Source organism: Trematomus bernacchii, unplaced genomic scaffold (assembly GCF_902827165.1).
Source record: "Trematomus bernacchii unplaced genomic scaffold, fTreBer1.1, whole genome shotgun sequence".
Classification (NCBI taxonomy): Eukaryota; Metazoa; Chordata; class Actinopteri; order Perciformes; family Nototheniidae; genus Trematomus; species Trematomus bernacchii.
Genome location: NW_022987409.1, coordinates 2992826 through 3016105, shown reverse-complemented (window position 1 = coordinate 3016105; position 23280 = coordinate 2992826). Strand labels below are relative to the sequence as shown.

General features: G+C 40.8%; 1 protein-coding gene across 5 annotated transcripts; it reads right to left on the bottom strand.

Moving 5' to 3' along the window:
* mcf2a (MCF.2 cell line derived transforming sequence a) lies at positions 1-22497 on the bottom strand. 5 transcript variants are annotated; one of them, XM_034138381.1, is made up of 30 exons: positions 22313-22497; positions 17258-17326; positions 17036-17150; positions 16596-16686; positions 15022-15141; positions 14403-14519; positions 14111-14260; positions 13859-13974; positions 13617-13731; positions 13263-13382; positions 12962-13153; positions 12686-12877; positions 11897-12068; positions 10417-10493; positions 10181-10266; positions 9981-10047; positions 9474-9589; positions 9025-9094; positions 8827-8919; positions 8495-8587; positions 7993-8118; positions 7680-7901; positions 6105-6197; positions 5665-5743; positions 5248-5311; positions 3949-4049; positions 3423-3535; positions 2314-2426; positions 2003-2106; positions 1-1922 (listed from the first exon to the last, which is right to left on the bottom strand). In XM_034138381.1, the coding sequence occupies exons 1-30, from the start codon at positions 22425-22427 to the stop codon at positions 1882-1884; spliced, it is 3342 nt and encodes a 1113-aa protein (XP_033994272.1). In that variant the 5' UTR covers positions 22428-22497; the 3' UTR covers positions 1-1881. The 5 variants fall into 5 exon arrangements, 4 of the variants coding, with proteins under 4 accessions (XP_033994272.1, XP_033994283.1, XP_033994295.1 ...); XR_004556583.1 differs by lacking the exon at positions 1-1922 and adding an exon at positions 3663-3771 and having other exon boundaries at positions 2073-2106; XM_034138392.1 differs by lacking the exons at positions 16596-16686; positions 17036-17150; positions 17258-17326; positions 22313-22497 and adding an exon at positions 16017-16104.
* Between the last annotated feature and the right edge of the window lie 783 nt (positions 22498-23280).

Below are 23280 nucleotides of genomic sequence, written 5' to 3'. Positions count from 1 at the left end.
CAAGGTAAAAGTCTGCAGTTTTATCATACAAGTTGGCTTACATTAAAACAAGAATACAGACATAATATGAAAAAGAGCAGCCTTAGGTTTAAGCCAAACATATCACTTTGTTAAAACAAGTGTTGAATTATTTCAATCACCAAAACAATTATTGCATTACATAATTGATTTTTGATTATCTTTTACAGTACTGAAGCTGTTCAAAAAACAAGCCGTTTAGAACAGTGAGTCCAACAAAAGAAACCTGCTCATTGTTTGGTTGCCATGCATTTTCATCTTAAAGGAACATTCAGCAACAAGCTCAGGCTCATCAGGATACATAATGTCTCAAGCAGGTTTTTCTTTTGTTTTCCAACCTGGAATCTGTGCAAAATCTGCAGCATATTGGATTCAATTTCCAAAAAGAACAATAACTGAATATGTAAAAGCTAAACAACTGAAAATGGGGTTTTGATGTGTAGTCAAGCGTAACTCCTGTAAATATATGGAGATGTTATTTCATTCGGCAGCGCATATATACCTCACAATATGAAGGAACAACATGACAGCTAAATAAATAAATTAACAACATAGGAAATGTGTAGTGCGCGGCAGCCCCTGCTGCTTTCAGACTCATTTCCATATCAAACAAAACAAATCAAAGGCAGCCCTCTGACTGGGGCCTCGATTTGATGTGGTAAATTCATATAAGTCTGCAATCAATATTTAATTAAGCGTTCGACACACAGGCTATATTTCATGTTGGCTGTATGATCCCTTTTAATGGGGAACCCGAGATTAACTGAGCTGTAATGGGCAGGAGGAAACAATCTGCCTCTGTGATGGAGGGGCTCTCGCAGCACAATCTCTCTCTCTCTTTTTGGCCTACTCTGTGCTCACAGCACACACTGAGGAATACATTGCCGTCAATCATCATCATGTCTGCTTGTGTCTTACATTACAGTCACTGACATGTCAACTGCTGCCTGCATGCAGGGGGTATTTCTCCCCCGACTCCCTAACACATCATACAGTCAGGAATAAATAAAGGAAATAACAGCATGAGTAAGAGACGATACACAGTGAAAGAGGCAAAGAAAAGCACACATTCGTTAGACAGTTGGTGGATTTTCTGTCTCTCCTTTCCGTCCACCTTATTAAAGTGCCAGTTGAATATTTGTGAGGTCGGGTTAAAGCGATTGCAGTATTTGATTTTGCAAACCAGTACATGTAAGAGACTCTAAAAGAGCAGGAATACAAAAGGCATTATGGCATGGCACATTTTGGCAATCTAACTCCTAGACTGTACAGAAGAGTGGTGCCTTGACAGATGAAATGTAAGAAAACTACAATGAAGTCATTCAATGGACAACTCGCTACACAAAGATGAGACACTGAGGTACAATACATGTTAAAAATGATACTGTCTATGTACAAAAATATTTGCTGTAAGAAATGTTCAGGCAAATACTGAGATACAAGAATCTCCAATACTAGCTGGAAAAGGGTTGTGAAATGAAGTGCTACGGCAGCAACCTTCCATCCTGACTTTTATGTGTGTTGCAGATGAAAAAGAGGAAGACAAATCAGGATCCACAAATCGTCTGTTGATTGTCCAAAAGAGGAAAGCCGTTTCTGAGCCTTTGCACTGGTGCCACAGCACATCTTCACCATCAGAAAACAATGGTCCCAGTAGATTGTCAATCGTAACCTGGAAGAAAATCAGGTCTGTACATTCCCACTTTTTCCTCTTTAATGATTGAACTGTGCTGGAGAAAGCAGACGTCACCGGGGAGCGAGGAGTGGGTGGCGGATCAGTGGTCAGACAGCTATGGCTCAACTTGTTCCTTCTGTTCATCGTCCTCAGGTAAATATTAAAATACATTTACTGTGTTTTCTTCGCTACGGGGAGCTGAGCTTTCTGGCCTTCAGGTTCATGGGGTCTGCAAGGAATAAAGTGAATTGTAAGAAGAACAGTAAGTAATACTATGGCTCGACATTATACTGTTTGTCTTTTGTCTACCTCCGAGTCTGGAGGAGTGTCCTCGGCTGCTGTCTATTAGGATCAGCTGCAGGCTGGTAGCTGCTATGAAGCCGTCTCTACGCTGACTCAGGTTCTTCACCAGCCTGAAGGAGGAAGAAAAGTCAGAAAAGGGTGAGAAAGAAAAGGGGGCGGAAATTAGATAAATACAACTTTTCACCACGTTAGCGTTCTTTTCGGTGTCTAACAAAAACATCACATCTCATATAGCTGCTTTAGCCAGATACTGTACTCATTCAAATACGGGATGGTTTGGCGGGTCACTAAGCCACATTGACAAGCTGAGAACTCACCAGCGCCCCTTGTTGTCTTCACACTGCAGTTGAATGATGTCTCCACATTTGATGGTGATGCTGTCTGGCCCATTTTGTAGACAGTCACCCAGAGCCATGTATCTGCCTGGAGACTAACACAGAAGGAAAGACTGTCAGTCTAGTATCTCTAGTGAGTATTTAACTATATCTAATGTGACTTTGTTCAGTCTCCAGGGTGGAAAGACTCAGTTTTATTTAACTTAAGTATTTCCACTTTCTGCTACTTTATACTTCTACTTTACAACATCACGAGGTAAGTGTTGTACTTTTCAGTCTAGGACATTAATTGTTTTTGGATCATTGTATTACTAACTGGAAATCCAGGAATACAATTTAAACTAATTCTGAAATAGATTTTTCTTTTATTATTATCTCATTTATTATTTTTTATATTATTATTCTTTTAATTACGTTCTTTCTGACGTGTTTAATTGCATAGTCCATACACATGTTTAATTTTTTTGCAAGCTTATTTGTTTGTAGCCTTTATTTAACCAGGTAAAATCCCATTGAGATCAACGATTTATTTTTCAAGGGAGACCTTGAAACTATGACTTTGTATTTTTATGGAATAACATACCAATGGTTCTCAACTGCTTTAGCTGCGACACCCGGAATAATCAGGTCGGTGTTAAACAGTGAAGATAAGATACAGATAGAAACTTTATGGTTTCATGTCTTATGTGGAGCACCTTTTATTGATTACAGGTAGGTCGTGAATTTATTTTAAATAAATATTTGAATAGTGAATCATTATTTTTCAATAGCTTTCATGACATGTGTCATGTGACTCCAAATGCATTATGATATAATAACTACACTGAAAAAATACTTCTATTACATTACACTTTCATGAAAATTCTGCTGTATTCTCTGTTATTTTGCCGTTTAAGTCCTGATTTTTTTCAATAGCTTCCATGTCACGTGACCCAATAACTCCCACGACATCCTTCAAAAAACAAACGTGTCCTACTTGTCTAATGCAGTAATTGTATTTATCTGAGTTATGTTGCATTGATACAGTGGACAAAGGATTTCTTCTTTGTAAACTATGGTATTGCTACTTCTTCCACCACTGATTGGCTCACCAGTTGCACCAAAACCTCCTCCTCTGTGTCAGATGGGTGGAAGGCTTCCTGACCTCCAGACCACTCCTGCAGACCCTCGCAGATGTCTACCGAGTTGTGAGCTCCGGGCCAACCTGGGACACACAAACTCAGGCTTTGACAGCTATTGATGAATGCATTTATCCAAACACTACACCTTAAAGGCACCACGTAGATACTTAGTAACTATATCCACATTATAAAGACCCCTTTGTCACTTACTGGGAAATTAACAAGAACGTAGAATCAAAAGCTAATGTCAGTAGTTGGACCTTTTTCCCCCACAATCCTCGATGTATCTGGTTCTTCAGGTCAAAGTGCACCTGAACTGCTGAAGGGGGGAAAAAGTCAAATACCTACATCAGTTAGAGATTATGAAGAGAATCAGCAGTCAAATACTGTCCAAAGCGTGTATGATTTGCATCAATTCCCATAACCTCTTTTATGTGATTTAGTTACCAAGTATCTACTTGATTGTGGCATAAATGTGTGTGGACCCATCACTCACTCTTGCGGTTGTGCTGGTGTTTAGGGGAGTGAGGCTGGGGGTCTGGACTGCTCCTCCCTGACTCTGTTTCTTCTGAGCTCACTGACGCCCTCTGCTGCTTGCTGTGGGAACAACACGCGTCACCAAATGTTTATATACAGTCAGCACACACGCTCAGGATAGATGTTATCCTAAGCCACGCAATCTAGGGTCAGCTCTAACTTCCTGAATCTGATCCACACCTCCAACAGTTTAGCTGGCCCCAGATCAGTGTGAAGGAGCAACTCTGTCCTGTTGTTTCTCACACATGGCCATGACCAGACAGCTGCACAGAGCACAGATCAGCCAAGTGCAAGCTTCTCTTTAAAAATAGGACTCAAGTGTTCACACATCAGAAGATCAGGTCTCGATTTATCAAGATCAAAAATGAGAGATTTTGTCTCTGAGTAAGAAGGTTTCTAGAAAGCAAATTCTACAGTAGCTGCACACGAGCCCCATTTTTAAAACCAGCTGTCATGAGGAAATTAGGGAAATGTATGGAATGAAAACCAAAAGTCTTCTTTTTGTTGCCCTTTGCTTTACATGCAAAATAGCAAATCTGAGAGGCAGAAATAAGAGGGTTTTTTTTTTTTATACTATGTTAGAAATGCCATGATGAGCTGCTGAGACACAGGCCTTTAAACGTGTGGAGGGAGTGTGGGGGTAAGTTATGAACCAGAATGGAGGTTATACAAAGAGGGTGCAGGCGACGATCAGTATGCAAACACAGCAACCCTGGGTAATGTCCCCAAGCCAGGCCGAGTGGGTCATGCCAGGGCGAGGCGAGGTGAGCCAGGCTGAGTTTACCACTGAGCGTTAGGGCAGGTCAGTGGCGCTGGGAGTGGTGGCGCGGGCGGGGCCGTTGCCGGGGGCTTCGGGGACGGGGGCTCCGGGAACGCAGGCACAGAAACAAGTCAGCTGACAGAGACACAAAGTCCAGCCCCGGCAGACAGCCCCTGAGGACCCCTCTGGACGGCCGCATGCCCCTGCAGGTGGGGGTGGGAGGAGTGGGGATAGGCAACCAGACAGCAGTGGACAGAGTGGGGCCTGTGCCCGTTCTCGCACACACTAACACACACACAGCTTCTACCACGGCAACTTGACTCACTCCAGCTGTGATCAGACATGAAAACTCAGCAAATGCAGATAGTGCTGTGAATGCATGTGTGTGTTTTACATATGCCTGTGTGTTTGCACATGTATGTTTGTGCAACAATAGCCTATGTCATGCCCCTAAAACCCTACTGTAAACACTGTGGGGAAAAAAACGTAAACACTGACCTCTCAGAGAGGGAGGGAGAAAGCTGCATGTGTCCAACCATTTGGCTGTGTTGATATGCTTCATCTGTGACAGGAGAGAGAAGGTAGTTTAGGTTTTATGTGATTTAAGTGGAAATCAAAGCACAAACATCCACTTACAGAGCTTTCAACAACATTTCAGGCACTCTGGGTCTGTGTGATGAAGTTCAAAGCTAGGAAACTTTAATTGGACATCTTAGCTTAGATTGTTTGTCCAATTGTTTGTATTGAAACGAAAGCACCAGCACTTACAATGGCTTATTGGTAGCAAATATACCTGCATTTTTCTTGTTTGTTTCTTTATGGTTTATTGCACTTATTGTAAGTCACTTTGGATTAAAGCATCAGCTGAATGAAATGTAATGCAGTGTCCCACATTTACTTTAGTTGTTTACAGACCTCTAAGCAGCTTTTGCTGGCTGGTCAGGATTCTGCGAAGCTCATTGAGCCAGGCCATCTTCACCTCCAATGTAGGAGCCTGAGAGACAACAGAAACATTATTACAGACTGTGTTGTTTACATACTTTGTTTCTATCAAGCTACAGTGTTGCTAGTCGTTGTCAAACCTTTGTTTACACTTTATACAATTTATTAGACAATAGAACTTTTTCTATTAAATGTCAGCAAAATCATTGAAAATGAACCCGGAGCCTGCACAACAGCCCTAAAACGGAATTATTTTAGCATATTCAAATAAAAACAATGTATATTTGTGCAATCTTTGGCTTGAAAAACATTAAAAGTATCATTGATAATCAAGACTTATTTCCGGCTGCTCTGTATTAGCTACAATATTTAACGTCTGGAAATGCTGTCATGAAACTTTTTGTGCTCCTTACCTGAACCACATACACTTCCTCCCTGCCACTGTACCAGATCTCAAACTTCTTCACATCTCCCTTGACGTTCTCTGTGATCCCCACAGCAGTCATCTGCCAAGAGACAACACTGTTTACACCGACACACACACAGCATTAAGAAGAGCAGCTCGTCATACATCAGACTTACATCATGTAACACATCTGTCCTGTCAGAACACAACACTCTCACACACCTCCGCTGTGTGACTGCTTCCTCCCCACATCCTCAATAATAAATCAAGAGCAGCAGCTGTTGGTGGGACACCTGCTGCGATCACCTCCAAAACAACACGCTCAACAAAAGAAGTCTTACAGGAATACACCAGCTTCTGTGGCCAGCTGGATAACTTAGACGTGTTGAAATGTAACAACACAGACACGGACAACAACAAGGTGTCTCTGGTAGATCATTCACCTCATCATTTAGTGCTAAAAGCTGCAAGGTTAGATAATGTTGTGGATAATGATAGCGGTATTGAGTGATTATATGTGACTTACTTTTATCAATGTAACAAACGGTTCTATTAGGGTCATAATAAGTTGTGATAACATTTACAATGACAGTTTTTTGGATGTGACAAATAGGAAACCCCCGTTTGTATCATGTATCCACTTATTCTTTATGATCTCTACAAGCTGTGAGCTGTTATTTAATAGTATAATTATTCAGAAGTTTCTTTATAATAGATACACAATAGTGTACTTTATAGTGAGAATTTTAAAAAAAAGTGTTTTATTTTGTATTAAATCATCAATGTGACAGGTTTCATGTTGTATAACTGTAATTTACACATCAAGTCAGAACATTAAGCCATAGTACTGTATGCACTGTATGCTATGGACACTAGCATTCAGTCAGATCCATAGCAGGTAGAAAAAAGTCCTGCATTCAAAATCTTACTCAAGTAAAAGTACAAGTATATCAAAATATACTCAAAGTACCAAAAGTAAAATAACTCATTACAATATGTAGCATGTCAGCTTTCAGAAACATATTCATTATATCTCTGGATCATAATTAGTGATGCAATGTTGCAGCTAGTAAAGGAAGGATTACATTCTTAATAATATAACATCATGTTTTAGGTGATTTACATTCTGTATTAACAATCTAACTATGTAAAGTTCCTAGTAAGTAGTATCAGACTTAAAATGTGGTTTATAGTCATGTAGAAAAACACAAGGAATTTGTGAAAAAAGAGCATATTTTGAAATGAAAATGTGTAATATGAAAACTTTTACATCAAATGTTTACAGGAAACTTAAATATGCAACACTGAAAATACAATAGGATTGTGACAAACGACTGTGCAAAGATATGTACAGCATTTCTCTGAGTGAAATAAAAAGAGCTGTTTTAAGAGTGAGTATTGGGCAGAATTGTGAAAAATTGTCAGGAGTGGGAGAAAGTTTAAATTACCGACAGCTTTAATAACGGTAGTTGAGGAAAAAGTACAATATTATAGAGTAGCATAGTATTCAAGTCCCAAGACCAGTGTATTCCTTCTAGACGTACACAAACAAAGATGCACATAAACACAGACGCACACTAACCTTCAGACAGTGCTTGAAGCTGTATGAGGGCGTCTTGTCACAGCCGTCTCCGTGCTCCTCCCTCCGCTTGCAGAAGAGCAGAGCTCTCTCGTACAGGAAGAGGTGTCTCTGCATCGGCTTGAAGCGAGTCAGCTCCTTCATGCGAGTGGGTCCTTTCTTATGGCTGATCCACACGCTGAAGGAACCCTGCATCAACACCCGGCCCAGCTCGCAAATATCACCCTGTATACAACGGAAAGAGGCGTTTATTTATGAGCTTTTATTATCAATAAATTCACTGTGAAAATGTGCATTAGAGATTCAGAATGCTGACCTCATATCCTGTGATGGCTATCTGGTGCATGGAGTCATTGACTGATTTGAGCAGGTCCAGCATTGCTGTCAACGCCCCCTGCAGCTCTGAAGTCCCCTCACAATTTGGGCTGTACTTTAGAAGCTCCTGAATAAAACAAACAATCAGAATCAGAATACCTTTATTAGAACAATAGAACTAGCATGTAGGTAGATACACATACACATACATTTAGTCAAAACAGAGCATAAACAAAGCAGCTACAACAGCACACTCTGGTGGTCAGGACTTAAAATACAGAGGGGAATCTTAATTGCTATATTTACTGTATGCAGAAAGGCAGCTGTCCTATAATGTGAAAATGTATTTATTTTAGCGACTTCATTGATACAGAGAGGCTTAAGAGGTGAACTTACTGTAGTATGTGAAGTACACTATGCTGAACCACACATCTAAATACTAAATCAATGAACTACATCATTCAGATGATTTACTGTTTGTGTGTTATACCCCTCTGTCTCACCTTAAGCAGCAGCTGGTATTTGGTGAGGCGTTGGATTGGTTTCAACAGGTATGAATCCAGACCCAGCTTGTGCTCCAGCTTTTTCTGACAATCCTGGAAGGAAGACAAATACAAGCAAGATAAATGTAATGGTGGTCGATGACAAATCACAGCTCCATACATTTTCTACATTTTTTAAAAGGTGACGTAAATGTACTAACTTGTTTCATTCAGTTCAGAACTGCAGTGGTTCATATTAGTTTATGAAACAATTAATCCTATCTTGCATGTCTCTAAAACAAACATGAATCAGCCAACATGTTATTTTTGAAAGTGAAATCAGTGAAACTGACCTGAAAGAAGACACAGTCTGAGAATTGTCTCCACAGTGCCTCAGAGCGTGGCTTATTCTGACAGTAGCATTCATACATTTCAAAACTTTCTTTCTGAGGAGACAGGAAAGATACATCTTTTTAAAATGTAAGGACAATTTGGAACACATGGTTATTACTTAAAAAATGTACACAACATATCAACATTTATCATCTCACCCGCGCCAGAAAACATGCTCCTACACTTTCAGGAGCATCCAGGCATCCTTCCAGGTCCTGAAGGAAAACCCTGGATTCCCAGAAAGGTCAAAGGTCATCAGATCACAGTCATATTAACCCATATCTAGTAAGCTTTATCCTTAATACAAGTGGCTGCTAGGAACCATACCAGCGCCCGTTTCATGTGACTAGTCCTACTAAGTGTTTTGCATATATGAATTTCCACAAACATATTTCATTAACATTAATATCATTAAACTAATGTGGTTATTATTGAATCTCTCAGTACCACAGACTTATGTCAAGCAAGCATGGTGTATTTATTTTTTAATATCAAACTAATTTGTCTTAAGACAATGTGTATTGAATCTTTTGCATGCTTAACATACTTGTACATACTTACCTTATATTTGAATATAATCTATGTGTGAAGTGAGTTGTTAACTTGCCTGCTGTGAAAATTGTAGATCTCAGGCATGTTTCCAAAGAGGATGTCTCTCTTGCTGCGCAGGATGGGGGGCAGAAGCCCTGACAGAGCTGGGTTGTCCATCTCAGCTCTGTAACCCTGAAATGTTTAATCATAGCATATCATTAAATAGGACTGCAACTAATTATTATTTTCTTTATCGATTAATCTGCCTATCATTTTCAAAATTAAATGTTTGGTACAATTCTAGGGTTTCAGTCTGAAAACCAAAGATACAGTACTAATTGTAATATGATATAAAACACAAAAGCCAGTAATCTAACATATTGTTTTTTGCATGTAAAACTACTAACCAATAATCGATTATCAAAAATAAATGGCTATAATATTGCTTGCAGCACTACAATTAAGGTTGTTGTTTTTTGCATTAAATATATTCTGGAGTCACAGCAACAAACATACGGTCGACACAAGAATCAATCAGACACTTTTTTTCTACTTGTGTGACATTAAATGTAGTCGTTCTCACCAGCAGAATTGACAGCAGCTCTTCCACATAGATTCTTTCCGTCTCTATGAGTTCCCGCATCACATGACTGTGACGCAAACAAACAGACAGGCGAAGAAGTAGACCGAGAGAGAGCCAGAGGGCATCATTAGCACTGAACAAAGAGAATCACTAAGGTAACAGCATGAAGAGCAGTACTGAGGACAGATCCTCCTCCTCACCGCTTCAAGAGATCTGGGCTGTCCTCTCCATCCAGGAAGTACGACACGCAGCTCCGGCTCTCCTGGTAGTCGTGGATCACCTCAATCTGAACACACCACAGATCCATTACTCTTACGCATCCAATTGAAGTCACAGAACATTATATTATACTAAACAACTTTTGGACCAAACTATAGAATGATGCCATTATTAATTTGTTGCCTCCAAATGCATCTGGGACAGGAAATAATCGTACTTTTCTTGAGTTGGGGCTCTTCCGGGATGCTCTCTTCCCTGGCAGAGAGAGGTCGAATGTGAACTTCAAACCATCACCTGTAAAAGCCAGATCGGCAGCTCATCAAAGTGCATTAGTATAAGTCACATACAATATTTAACCATGATGTATATTGAGAAGATCAAGCACCCGCGCTATGTCAGAAACCATTCTTTTTTTATAATGTGTGAACACGGTGGCCTCAAAGGGATTTGCTTTGCCCTTCCCCTGACCGGTTTTGTTCCTCAGAAACTTTAAAAAGAACATTAATCAGTCCTGATCGACATTTGTGGAAATCAATGCTAATTGGTGGCCTCTGCTAAAAGTGCGGCCAGGATCCGGTATGTAAAGATCTAAAGGAGGGTTTGGCACGACCGTCAGTGTCCTTTTGATCGTAGCTGCTGAATCCTTACATGATAGTCCAAGTTCAACTGAGTGGTGTGCCTTTGCATATGCCATGTTACATTCATCAGTGATATGCATGCATATATGTGAGTGTATACATGCACCGGATCCAATCGGTCAAAGCTAACCACTTTTCCCTTCATCTCCTCTCCTTCAAATGGCTGCTGTCTCTGATATATCGGGGGTTTCATAATCACTATCATTCTCTTTCTTGTTACTTCTCTCATTAGTATGGCTTCATATCATGAAGAAAAACCTTAAAGACATGAATGGCAATGGCCTATTTGGATGTATACTCAATGGATGAAGACACATTCATTGGACACAATTGATACGTTCAAATGAAAATGAAAACAAACCAGAAAACACACATGGTATTAATTGGGTACCACTGTACTGTATATGGTTAGCTTTGTGCAACCTCCCTTGAGACCCAAAGGGAGATGAAAGGGTCTTTAATGTATATGAACCACATATGGTTCTATGGCAGATATCCTGACTAATAGAGCAGTCAGCTATTTCCCAGCGGACTGATTATACCTTCTCCCCTCGTAGCAGCCTTTTTGTAAAGGTGGCCTGCTAACCCCAAAGCCCGTTGAGGAACACCTTAGGCCTGCTCAGTGGGGCCCTATGATGTGTTAATTTAACCATGGAGCCTAAAGCAAAGATCCAAGGGGGGGAGGGACTGATGCCAAGCCATAAGCGCTGGCACAAGCCCCCATACCGGGCCTGGGAAACATGGGGGGTGGATAGGGAATTCGTTTTTTTTCCGTAGAAAGCCTACTGTATATGTTGAAAACTAGGACAGTGCCAGTTTTTTTTCTTTTTGATAGTGATAGGGGAGAGAGACTGTACATATGACGAAAGAGCTGTTAGGTCACCCAATGCTGTTTAATCAGCAAGTGTGTATGAACTAGTTGACAGACACCCATTTGTGTGTGTGTGTGTGTGTGTGTGTGTGTGTGTGTGTGTGTGTGTGTGTGTGTGTGTGTGTGTGTGTGTGTGTGTGTGTGTGTGTGTGTGTGTGTGTGTGTGTGTGTGTGTGTGTGTGCTGTACCATGTTTGGGGGAGAAGAGGGGGGACTTGGAGCGTGGTGGGTTTTCGGGGCGGGGGGCCACCAGTTGGATCGGTCGCACGTGTTTATCAGCGAGCTTCCTTAGACAGGCCTGTCGACTCTGAATCATCTGCTGCACGGCTGCATGCTTCTCAAACGTTTTCCCTATCTGGGCCTAACAGCGAGAGAGAAGGACACAGAGGTAGGATATACAATTATGATGTATAACACAGAAATAGCTCTCGTTATTTAGGAACAAATAAACACAGAAATATGGCAGCAATGTAATCGTGTCCCCATCGTGCAATTTCTATTTTTGGTATATTCTTAGTTTCAGATGACTTATCACTGTGCTCACTTAGAACAGTCATTGCCTTTTCCTCTTTATTAGCAAGATGCTCAATTCCATTTATGTGGAGGGGTGTACAGTAACTCCTCCAAAACACAACCAATGGATCAAAGATGGGAACATGCAGAACCTCAAGCGGCTTTTTCAGATCTGTCTGATTCGGATGATGGTGTTTTGCTTTTTTTGGTTTATTTCCTATATTCCCTATATGTCTGTACATATTTGTTACGTGAGATGATAGCTTATGTGTTTGTCTTGTCTGATAAATAAAAAAAAAACACCTATAAATAAAACATTAAAAAAGAAAAAATATATAAGATGTTAGTGTGTACTTGAGGCCTGAAAAATTCAAACGAAAAGTTTCAAACCGTTTCCTGTTCCAGTCAGAAGTCAAAACATCCAAAATGATGTTAAAATGTAAAAGGATTGCTGTGGTCACTGACCTGCAGCTGAGGCATGATGACAGCCTCGTACTCGATGGTCAGGACGTCCGGTCCTGAGCTCAGCATAGACGGCGCCCCCTCCAGGAACCTCTCAATGTCCCTCAGAGCAGCCTGGGCCCCCATCTTAGACTGGTACTTTTCCACCAGCTGATTGGCCAGCAGATATGCTCCATCATCGCACCAAGTTTGGGCCTGAAGGTTGAAAACACACATCACTGTAAATAAATCTGTGTTCTCGGATGTCTGTTTGTCTGTTTGATGCAAATTATTTAGTACCTGTCCAAGACAAAGCAGCAGCTGGTGTGTTTGCAGCAGATGAGTGTGTTTGGTTTTGAGAGCAGCATTTAGTGTATCACAGTAGTGGCGGAGCTCGTTGCAGCGCTGCATAATAAGAGCCATGGCATAGTGGTGACTGGCGGAGAGCTGGTGTCCATGAAGGATGATGATCTGAGCTCGAGACATCACCTCCTGATAGAGCCAACAGATAAACACAAGAGTTAAGGAGTCTATTATTGTATATGCATACATACAGGTGCTGTTAATGCATGTATTGCCAGTTTGACAAAGAAACACTGACCTGTGCATTTGATTCCAAACTGTCCAACCTTTTGAGAGCCTGTTCTGTTTGAGCCAGAGTGTCCACAGATATGGACAGCTCCTTCTCCTGCCCTGTTAGATGCTCCAGACACAACTCCATCTTGAGTCAAAACACACATTGAATAAACAAAGACTAAAATGAATAAAAACACCAATACAAAGCCAACCTGGTGGCTCCCAGAGGTATTACAAACCTCATTTAATCTTGAGGCTGAGGATTGCCTAGACCCTAATCTCATCAAGTGATCATATCTTCTTGGGTGTATGGAAATATTGGCAAAAACACCAAAAAGCATAGACACATGCACACATGATAAATATATAGATGCCTTGCCTCCTGAAAGCTTTGTTCATATCTGAGCAACTGCATGTACTGATGGAGTTTCAGATGATGCTTCTCAAAGAAACCATCAAAGGCTGACTCCATGTCTCTGAGCTGGGCAAGAAGCCTGAAAAAAAACAAGTCACTGTGTCATAGATCTAATTCATTGTGAATAACTAATAGTTAACAATTCGAAGTTTACAATTATATGATGATACATGAGAATTTTCTTAAACCAAAGAGGGCAGCCTTACCTCTGTACTGTCTCCCAGTCCATCTTCACATCCCACTGGGAGTCATCCTCTTTTCCGGAGGTCTCCAGGCTTGCAAGAAGATGACGCCCTTCCTTTGAAACTGACCTGATTGCATCCTGTTATACGGAGGGCAATTTAAATATTAAATGAGCAATATTCAAAATAGTGCGTCTAGATATATTCGGAGGATACATATATATAATTGTGGTAGTATTAATAAATTAATCCATACGAAAACATTTGAAACCTCACCTTGAGTTTCCTGTACTTTTCAGTATGAGACTCAAGGAGATACTCGATGGCCTTCCCATTATCACACAGCTCCGTCTCCGCCAGCTCAGTGCCAAAGCTCTGCAGCATCTGTGCAATGTCTTTAACTGTGACGGCAAAACTTTCAATGCCCTTTATAGAGTCAAAAAACAAAAAAATGAAATACTAAGACTTGTGAAACAATCTGTGGCTCAGTGTTGTTTAGACACAGAGCCATTGGTTGATATCAGACACCAAGACATATAGTTATCCAGTATTAATGTTTGCTGCTTACTGTTCGTAAAACAATCCAGTCACTATGACAATAGTCCAAAGTGCCTCCGAACTCTGAAGTCAGCTGGTTCTCATCGATGTAGTGCAGCAGGTCTGTGACAGAGCTCAGCATCACCACCTAAAGGTGCAGATACAATCTAAGACCGCACACAGAACACTCTATACTTTTAGAAAAAGTTATGAGTGCCATGTTTAGAATTTTTGTTTTACGTATATCCTTACTTGGTGTTTTTGAAATATATTATTGATTTTATTTTAATAGAAATATAATTTGGGTAAGTCTGTTCGCCATAATGGGTGAGATGTGATTGGTCAATAAAGGAGTGTTCAAACCACTGGCATGTACACAAGGTTGTACAAAATTGTTTTGGGGGGATTGCATGACAAACATCAGATATTTTACTTTTGATACTTTAAAATTAACTTAATGAAATCACTAGAATCCTTTCTAGGATATCTGCTTTATGTATCTTTATTTGTTTCAAAACTGAAATCAACATGTGTTCTTGGCTGTGTCCACCAGAAAACTTTGACTCATGGAGATCAGGGTTGTAACAAGAACGAGATGTACCTTGTTGTGGTGTGGGACATGTTTGGTAACTGAGGAGGAGCTGCCTTACTGGCATCTTGAGCATGAAGTCCTCTTGGCTGAAGCGAAAGCCAATATCTGTAACAGTGCGGTGGAAGAAGCTGGTGGGTCGGAGCACCAAGACCAGGTGGAGGTTCCCAGGAAACGAGGCCTTGAGAAGGAAAGAGAGGTTCGCTGTCATAGTGATGATGCTGGTATGGAGGAGGAGTCAGTAAAGAAAAAACGTTGTGTTTCGGGTCTAGGGGCAATATAGACTTACTCCTGTATGCATGCTGGCACAGGTTTGAACTGAGCAAAAGCATCAACAAGCTCTCCTCCTGCAGATCTGACAGGAGAGACTTCAGGTCTCTGACATCCTGTCAGTCCCACTGTTACTCCAGCATAACGGATTCAAGGTTCACTCACTTAACTATACTACTCATACAGCATGTCATTGTTAAATGCTGCATTTCATCTTTAGGTCGTTTGAGGTCGCCTGACTGTGCAGGAATGTCTGCATTAGCACAGACCATATACAGTATGGAGCTCTAGCCGAGATTACAGCATGTATTAACAGTACATGCATGACATATTTTTACCAAACAAATAAAAAGGTAAAATAATGACATTTCATATAGTTGAAATAATCTTGGAAACTTTCACATTTACATCAAAGGGATGCAAAAGCAATCTCTGCAGAGGATTTGTATGCAACATTGCCTCCTATTTTGTCTTGATAGGCTATATCACCATGGCATGCATTTGCATGTAGGCCTACGCAACTTCTGACATTCATATGTCCTCACTCGACCACGAAGGGTCGTTCACCTAAGCTCCTGATTTCAACATAAACACGCATTCAAATCCCGCATTTAAGTCTGTTTGGGTTTCACAGACAGCCAGTCGCATGACTAAGCAGAGACGCACCGCAGTGCTGCACTCAGCAGACAGACAGCCGGGGCCAGTGCCGCATTCACCCTGCCCGCCCAAAAACTTCGCCCTAAACTCTTCACACGGTGAATAAAACTAAGCAGGATTTTATTTTACCGCTGTCCGGCGGATCTTCGGCGTTCCCCGCCGGTAAAAACAATCAGCCATGGTGTGTGAAGCCATCTCGGTTCAATGTAAGTTCCCGCCCGTCCGTTGGAGATGGTGCCGCTGAGCAGCTGGTCGGCGGCCGGCTGAGCCGCAGCGCCGCTCCTCTCAGGCGGAGGGTGGCAGCCTGACTGCAATGTTTCCCTCCCGCCTTCCTGCTCATCCCCTGCTCAGCACCCCGCGTCATCACAACACGTTTTGCTTACTCATTCATTTGCAGCAATATGTAACAGGACATTCAGTACAAACAAATAGTTTACCCTTCACCTCAGACTAAACACCACATAGAGCTACCCACCAACCCGAAAGATGCAGAAATGGTAGTTTGATTTTTGACTGTGCTGTCCAGGTACAGTATGTCTCAGGTTTTAAGCACCATGGACAACGACTCGTAAATACAACAGTAGCAATTGAACACAGCCACATTGCAGCTGAAAAGCAATGGTTAGTCATATACATGATGTCAAAACAGTCTAGGAATGGTAGATAAATGGCATTGATTAAAAGAATAAAATATAATATGACACTCACGGCTATCCTGGCAAGTGCAGTTTTGATAGAGGCCCATGTATCCAGTCTCCGGTCTAAAATGATGATAAATTTGACTCCGGGTTGCCTCGTTCTGCAAGACAAATTGGGCAAATGTGTACAGCTTTAATGTCATTCTGTGATTTAAAGCTATAAAACGAGAAAATGAGATGATAACCATTCAAGAGCATGTGGATTAGTCAAGTTATAGGTGCTTTAAAGCTACATAATTTCTTTATTATTGCAAATGCACTGCAATGACATTATCTAATTTCCTAATGTCTAAGGGGAGTGAGGTTTGGACATAGAGGGCATGAGTAGGACATTTGACACCATGGAGCAGTAAGGACCAGCTGTGCTCAGAATACATGAGCTGGGCTTTTGGTGCACTGCAGAAAGAGAGAGGGAGAGAATCAGACAGCTATTTATGAAGGAGGACGCACCGAGGGATGAGAGTGAGGTACGTAAAGACTTTGACTAAAGCTTCCTCTGGAATGTCACTAAAAGCCGAGCTCTCTGGGAGGGTGATGATGACGCTGGAGTCTTCCCCACGGCCCCCTGGGAAGAAAGATATGATCAATCAATGTATTTGTAATCATGAAATCAGAGGTTAGACACTTAGTCACTTTCAACTCTTATTAAGATATATCTCAAAAAGGCCTCACCTGACAAGTATGCCACCTGTTTCTCTATGTAGCCTCCCACCTCCTTCAAGCTTAGAGGGACAGTCACCTCTGGAAGATGAAACAAAATGATACAGGCTTTAGGAAAGTGGTGTGCACTGGAAAACTAAGGGTCTCTCAATTATGAACATAACTTAGTTTAAAAGAATCAGTTGTAAATGGCAGTCAAGTAACTTTCAAATGAAAGAACAATGTAATAGTCTTTTAAATACACAAAATCCCAGTCCAAGAGTTTTTTTAATGGGTCTTTTTCCCCAAGTCTTTTTAGTTTTTTACATTGAAAACATTAAAGTAATCACATTTAAAAGACGGATAATCTTACCTATATACCTATTCATCTAAAAATATAGATGTTATTGTTCATTTTAAGTGATTTTCCATGACATTACTCAGAATAAATGTTGACTTTATATGCTTTCTCACTGAGGCTGATGTGTATCCTGCATCTGGTGCAAGTTAGACATTGACATCTTTAAAAGACATTAGCTAATTTACTGTACAGCGTCTGAAGGGATGTTGCTGTAATATTAAGTTAACTGGCAGATGGCCCAGTGTCTCGTGCTTGGTGCCATTAGACTTCTTCTCTGAGTGGCTAATAAATGCAGTCTCTTATAGAGTAGTCAGTGCAGTTCAAATCAGGCTTTCATCTGCTCTATGGTGCACCAGGAATTATTCGGGTGGATGTGTAGACAGCAGACATGTTGAGACTGAATTTTCTCACAATGTATACACAGTAGACGTTTTAGTAGACGTGTAGAGGGTGAATAAGGGAAACTCAACAAGTCGTTTATAGCTTTCTTTCCAAACAAAACGTATTAACAACAACACAGGAATACTAATAATACTACTAATAAATAAACACATTCTGAGGGACTTAGTTATTAAAACCTTACTAAACATGTTTAGCAGTTAATGCAACGTTACATTACATTGCATTGCATTTAGCTGACGCTTTTATCCAAAGCGACTTACAATAAGTGCATTCGACCAAGAAGATACAAACTTCAACAGATTGACAGGGCAGTCAATTTGCTCACAATTCACAGTTTCCTTATCCATAATGGATAAAGACATTACAAATGAATTGCAGAAGAGAATATGACAGAGGTCAGAAGAGAGAGAAAAGGAAGAAGAGGTGTTATTTTCCATGCGTCGACTGCAGTTACAGAGTCCGTCAGGCTGTCAGGGAGAAGGTAATGGGCTCTACTGGTACCTGCTGAATATTTGATGTACGTCTGTAACAGAGAGGGGTTGAGCCAAGCGGGACCAATGGCTGGACTGTGCACACACAGATGCAGGGTAAAGTTACCGTCACACTGCAATAGTTGTATAACCATTTATACCCTGTGCCACAAGACCTTCTGGAAGTTGAGACAGGTCTTAAACAAATAGATGTCATTTTCCATTTGGATAACTGCAGTGTACAGATATATCATGCTTTGATTTGTCTATAGAGAACAATATGTACGCTGGTGAGATCTAACTACATGGGTTTATTTAATGGATACGTTTTCTAATCTTGCAGTCGATGCAAGAAAAAAGGAACACACTGATACACAAACACACACACTGCGGACCTCTACTGTGTTTGATCAAAGCAAGGGCAGCCTGTGCAGCAAACTGCAACGCTGTTAATACATTTGCCAGTTTGTGGAAATATTGTACTCTTCCCTCACCCTGCCAGACACCATCCTATCACATGACTAAGTTATTTTTAAGACACTGCCACATGAAATGCCTTGTATTCCATCAATTAAACAATGACAGTTATAAAGTGAAGCACTGTTTTAGCTTTAATAACTCACATCTACACACACATTTTAAACCGTAAAATCAAATCAAAGTAGGAAAGTTGTGATTCTGCTTGCATCATGACCTTTCCAGGTGACATGCTGGATGGTTTGCACAGGCGGAAGTCAAATAACCTCTGTTTGCTCCTCTGCTCTGACACACACATAAAGAATAATGTTTGCCAGTGTGGATGGAAACAGAGCTTAGCTGCCAGTCAAACAGATCCACACACCAAGACCAATCTTCCAGTCTGCATGCAAAGCTGAAAGCTTATCTCTGTTGTCCAAACAGTGATAAGCATCCACTTCATTACATACAGTTCATATGAAAAGCCTTAAACCCCTTGTACCTTTCCACATTTTATTCTTTTACAACATTGATTCAAAGGGGATTTCATTATTGTTATTTTAAAATGTCTCATGAAGAAAATTAAGCGTGTCAAAGGAGTCAAAGAGACATGTATACATTTGATATGCACCATACAAATTAATTTGAATAGGTTGACAGAACATTTAACCCACACATATTGAGGCTGTTTTAAGATTACTTTGTTCTGAATATCTACTGAAGAATTCTGTAAATAAATATAATTTTATTTACTGAATGACCAATTCATGAACAGGCGCCAAACATTTTTCACATAGTGGAGTACGTCTTAGTGAATCATACCAAATGTCAGCAAAAGGAGAGGCTGGTTTGAATGTAAAACACATACCCAGCATGAATGTTATTTGTAGTCAGATTTTGTACAAGTGGAAACATGTAATCCCTTGCAGAGGAAGAAATCCCTTCTTACAAACATGTTCACAGTACCCACAGGCCTCATACTGCTTTTGGGTCATGGGATATTTTGCTAAACAAAGCTTTCAATGCTAAGGGGATTAAACTGGTGGGCGGCTGCATGCTGATAGAAGAACATGTAGGGATACATGAAAACTAAATTGGTTAAAGGCCAGAAATAGATAGACAGTAAACCCTAGATAATAGCTTTACATATTTGACTGGACAGCCCCTTTGGAAGTAATGTCGTGGGTTTGGTAACATTTGATTCATTCAAATAGATCAACATATTTTATGGTGTCGAAAGAAGAATGTTTTAGTTTTCCTTGATCTATCGGTTACTAGTTTCTGTAGTATTCGAGTTGTATAGTGGTTTATCAATGTGACTGTCTGTCATCAGATTGTTTAGCATCTACTACACTGCTGTAGAGAAAACTAGAAGTACTATTTTTTTTATAAAGAAGATTCTGTTCTTATTGATGATGAAAATCAAGAAGCAAGCTAACATGTATTTTAAATGGTATTTGTATGCACGCAAATGTGGAAATTGCAGTCTAAGTTGAGGCATTTTACGCATTTGAATGAGTTGAAGTGTCATTTCCTCGAAGGAGAGGACATTTCAGTTTCACATGAACTCACATAAGCCCTTTAAGCAGCTAAACGATAGGTTATATACGTGAAGAATTAGTGCTGAAAGCAGTTAAACTGAGCTGAAAAGTAGGAAATTAAAGCAAGGGAAATGTCAGCCGACGTAATAGCATTAAACCAAATGAAAAGCCATTCAACGAATAAACACTAAAAGCAGCTAAACTGTCTGTTGAAGTCTGAGAGACAACATTATGTGGACTGCTATCTTAAAAGAAAGGCAATGAACTACAGTTTAAACAAAACTGTTGGACTTAGTTGGGTTCCGTGCCCTGTGAATAATTGAAGTCTTTATCCTGTTGTGTAGTTAGGTAGTAAAGTGTCAGTCAAACAATTATGAGTTGAAGTCTAGCTGACATGCAGAGACTAAAGGAAGTCAGACTGTAGTTGAACTGGCAGTGCAAGAAGGAGAATGTTTTAAGAGTATGTTTTATGTACCAAACTGCAGCGCCAGCGTTGAAACATGTGTTATTGTTTACTGAAACAGATTGAATACTTGTTTACAGTTACATAGACTTTAAATGATAATTAAGAAAACACAAAAATAAAGATTTAGCTCATACTCAAGGGGAAGTAAAGTCTTCCTTAGGGTTTTGCCTAACAACAGTCAAAAGGCCCCGTTAGTATTGTGATTATTACAAGTTCACTTGGAATTGTTCACATTCTTTAAATGATCCAAAGAAGGCTCAGACAGAAAGGAAAGTGTAGAAATGTGTAGAGGGAAAAGGATAAAGGTGAGCTTTGTAGAGGATATTCTATCATTACCCATTACTGAAATGATGATCTATGGTTTTTGTTTCATACAGCAGTGTTTTTTATGCTTACCACTGCATCCCTTATAAGCAGATTACGACAAACCCAGAGAGCGAGGCTCACATTTCACAAAGAGAGATACAAAAAACGTTGGCTGGTATAAATAGAATCTCAGCGTGGCCTTGTCTCTGTTACCTACACACACAAGCCCAGGTGCAATGAACCCACAGGAGTCATACAAAGGCAAAGGCCTATCAATTAAACAAGGATGCTGCCAAGATCCCAAAGTAATCACATTAGCTTCTGGAGGACGCTCCTAGATAGTGCTGTCAATCACATCAGACAGTATTTCTGTCCATCACCTTGCCTTCATTATTTTATTTATTCTGACATTTGTAAAAACACACGGTTAGAGTGATGACTGACAAATGTTGAGGAGGGTAATGCTGTTTGTGATACAGACAATGTAACTGTTGTATGGTAAATGTATTTTGTAACTCCTGACATTATTTAAGAGGTAATAAAATAGTATTTTAACGGCCATGCACTTTTCCTTTCCTGACTAAATTCAGTTGCTGCTTCAGGAAAAAGTGTAGACAGTTTATTACCCGCCCCCCCTATTTAATACATGACACAACATCATGAAGACACATTATGTACTTTTAGAACATCAGCAGTATGGATTTTTCTTTGAGCACTGTCCCAATTTAACATACAACCCACCGTCTGCAGATATTCTCTAAATCATCACTACAGATAAATATCTCTCCATCTGGGATAATGACATAATCCCTGCAATGGCCCGGTGTTTGAGCAAAGCTGCATGCATCAATAATACTGACTAAGCTAAGACACAGGCTGCAGTTCTCCAGTTACTTCCTGTAATGGCTCTCAGAAGTTACTAATGTTCACTGTCAATCAAACTAAATGGACCTCTGCTACGGTGCTTTTAAGTGTCAGTCTGCTAAAATGTAGTAATGGGAAATAGTTTTAAACAGGATTATATTCAAAAGCCTGCATGAGGCCAGCAGAAGTGAAATGAGGACAGTCAGCATCATGTGTACTCACGCTGCAGAGTGCTCTCTAGCTGAGAGCCGGCCTGCAGAAGGCAGCGGTAGCTCTCCATCTCCCTCTTGGACTCTTTCTCCGACTCTCTCTCCTCCTGCAGTGAAGCTGGGCCCATTCCCTCCGTGTCCGACCCTGGATCAGGCTGAGAGAACTGAGGCTGTGGTGGGAGGTATTATCCAGGCCTCACATCCTCCACAGAGTCCTGCAGCCCTGCATAGTGTCCCAATGATCCAATCAGGGAGCTGCCACAAGGAAACTTATGCCCACCTGCCTCTGCGGGTCCCAGGATCCAGACGGGACAGTTCCCTGAGGATCTTCCTGACCTTGAGCCGCATAGAGTGACTCCACACTTCACAGTGACAGCAGAGGGTTTTTAGTCCTGTTGTTGCCTGGACTAGATATTTCCCTACACATACAAACTAGTGCCGGCTGACTGTCCTGCTTTAGCAGCAGCTACTTCAAAACAAACTAGGTTCCATCTGGCCACTGCTGTCTGTCGCCCCTCCCCTCCTCTCCCCCTCCCTCCCCTCTCCCTCTCTCTCTGGGCTTCAGTGCGTCAGCTCTGCAACAAGCAGTGCTCAAGAGTCTGCTCCTGCCAACTCCTTCCCAACTTTTCCTCTCACTTCGCACTCCCTGGTGCTGTGTTCTATGTCCCCAGTATTAGGCAGACTGTACTACAGTAGGCTGGATCGTAGGCGGTCTAGCTGCCATGTTCATGTCCCCACTTTCTTCAGCTTTACAATAATATAGATGCACACACAGTGGAGAATAGATCTATTGTAAACTGAAAATGAACCACACCCTCAGCCAACAAGTTTGGCCCATGCAAAGCACAGCCTTTAATACACAATCACATTCAAACAGAAGAACAAATATGAAAGGGTGTCATTGTGTACATACTGATACACAGAGCCTTTCTCAACTCCATTCCCCACTGCTTAGCCCACAACTACTGTGAATGGATGATT

Bases quoted from the DNA above. Each gene is read 5' to 3' on its own strand.
- mcf2a (XM_034138381.1), bottom strand. From the start codon at position 22,427: ATGGGCCCAGCTTCACTGCAGGAGGAGAGAGAGTCGGAGAAAGAGTCC. The intron at 17,151-17,257 runs GTGAGGCCTTTT...CTTTCTTCCCAG, and splicing joins ACAGGTGGCATACTTGTCAG to GGGGCCGTGGGGAAGACTCC. The intron at 15,142-16,595 runs GTGAGTGTCATA...TTCCTTCTCAAG, and splicing joins CTGCACTTGCCAGGATAGCC to GCCTCGTTTCCTGGGAACCT.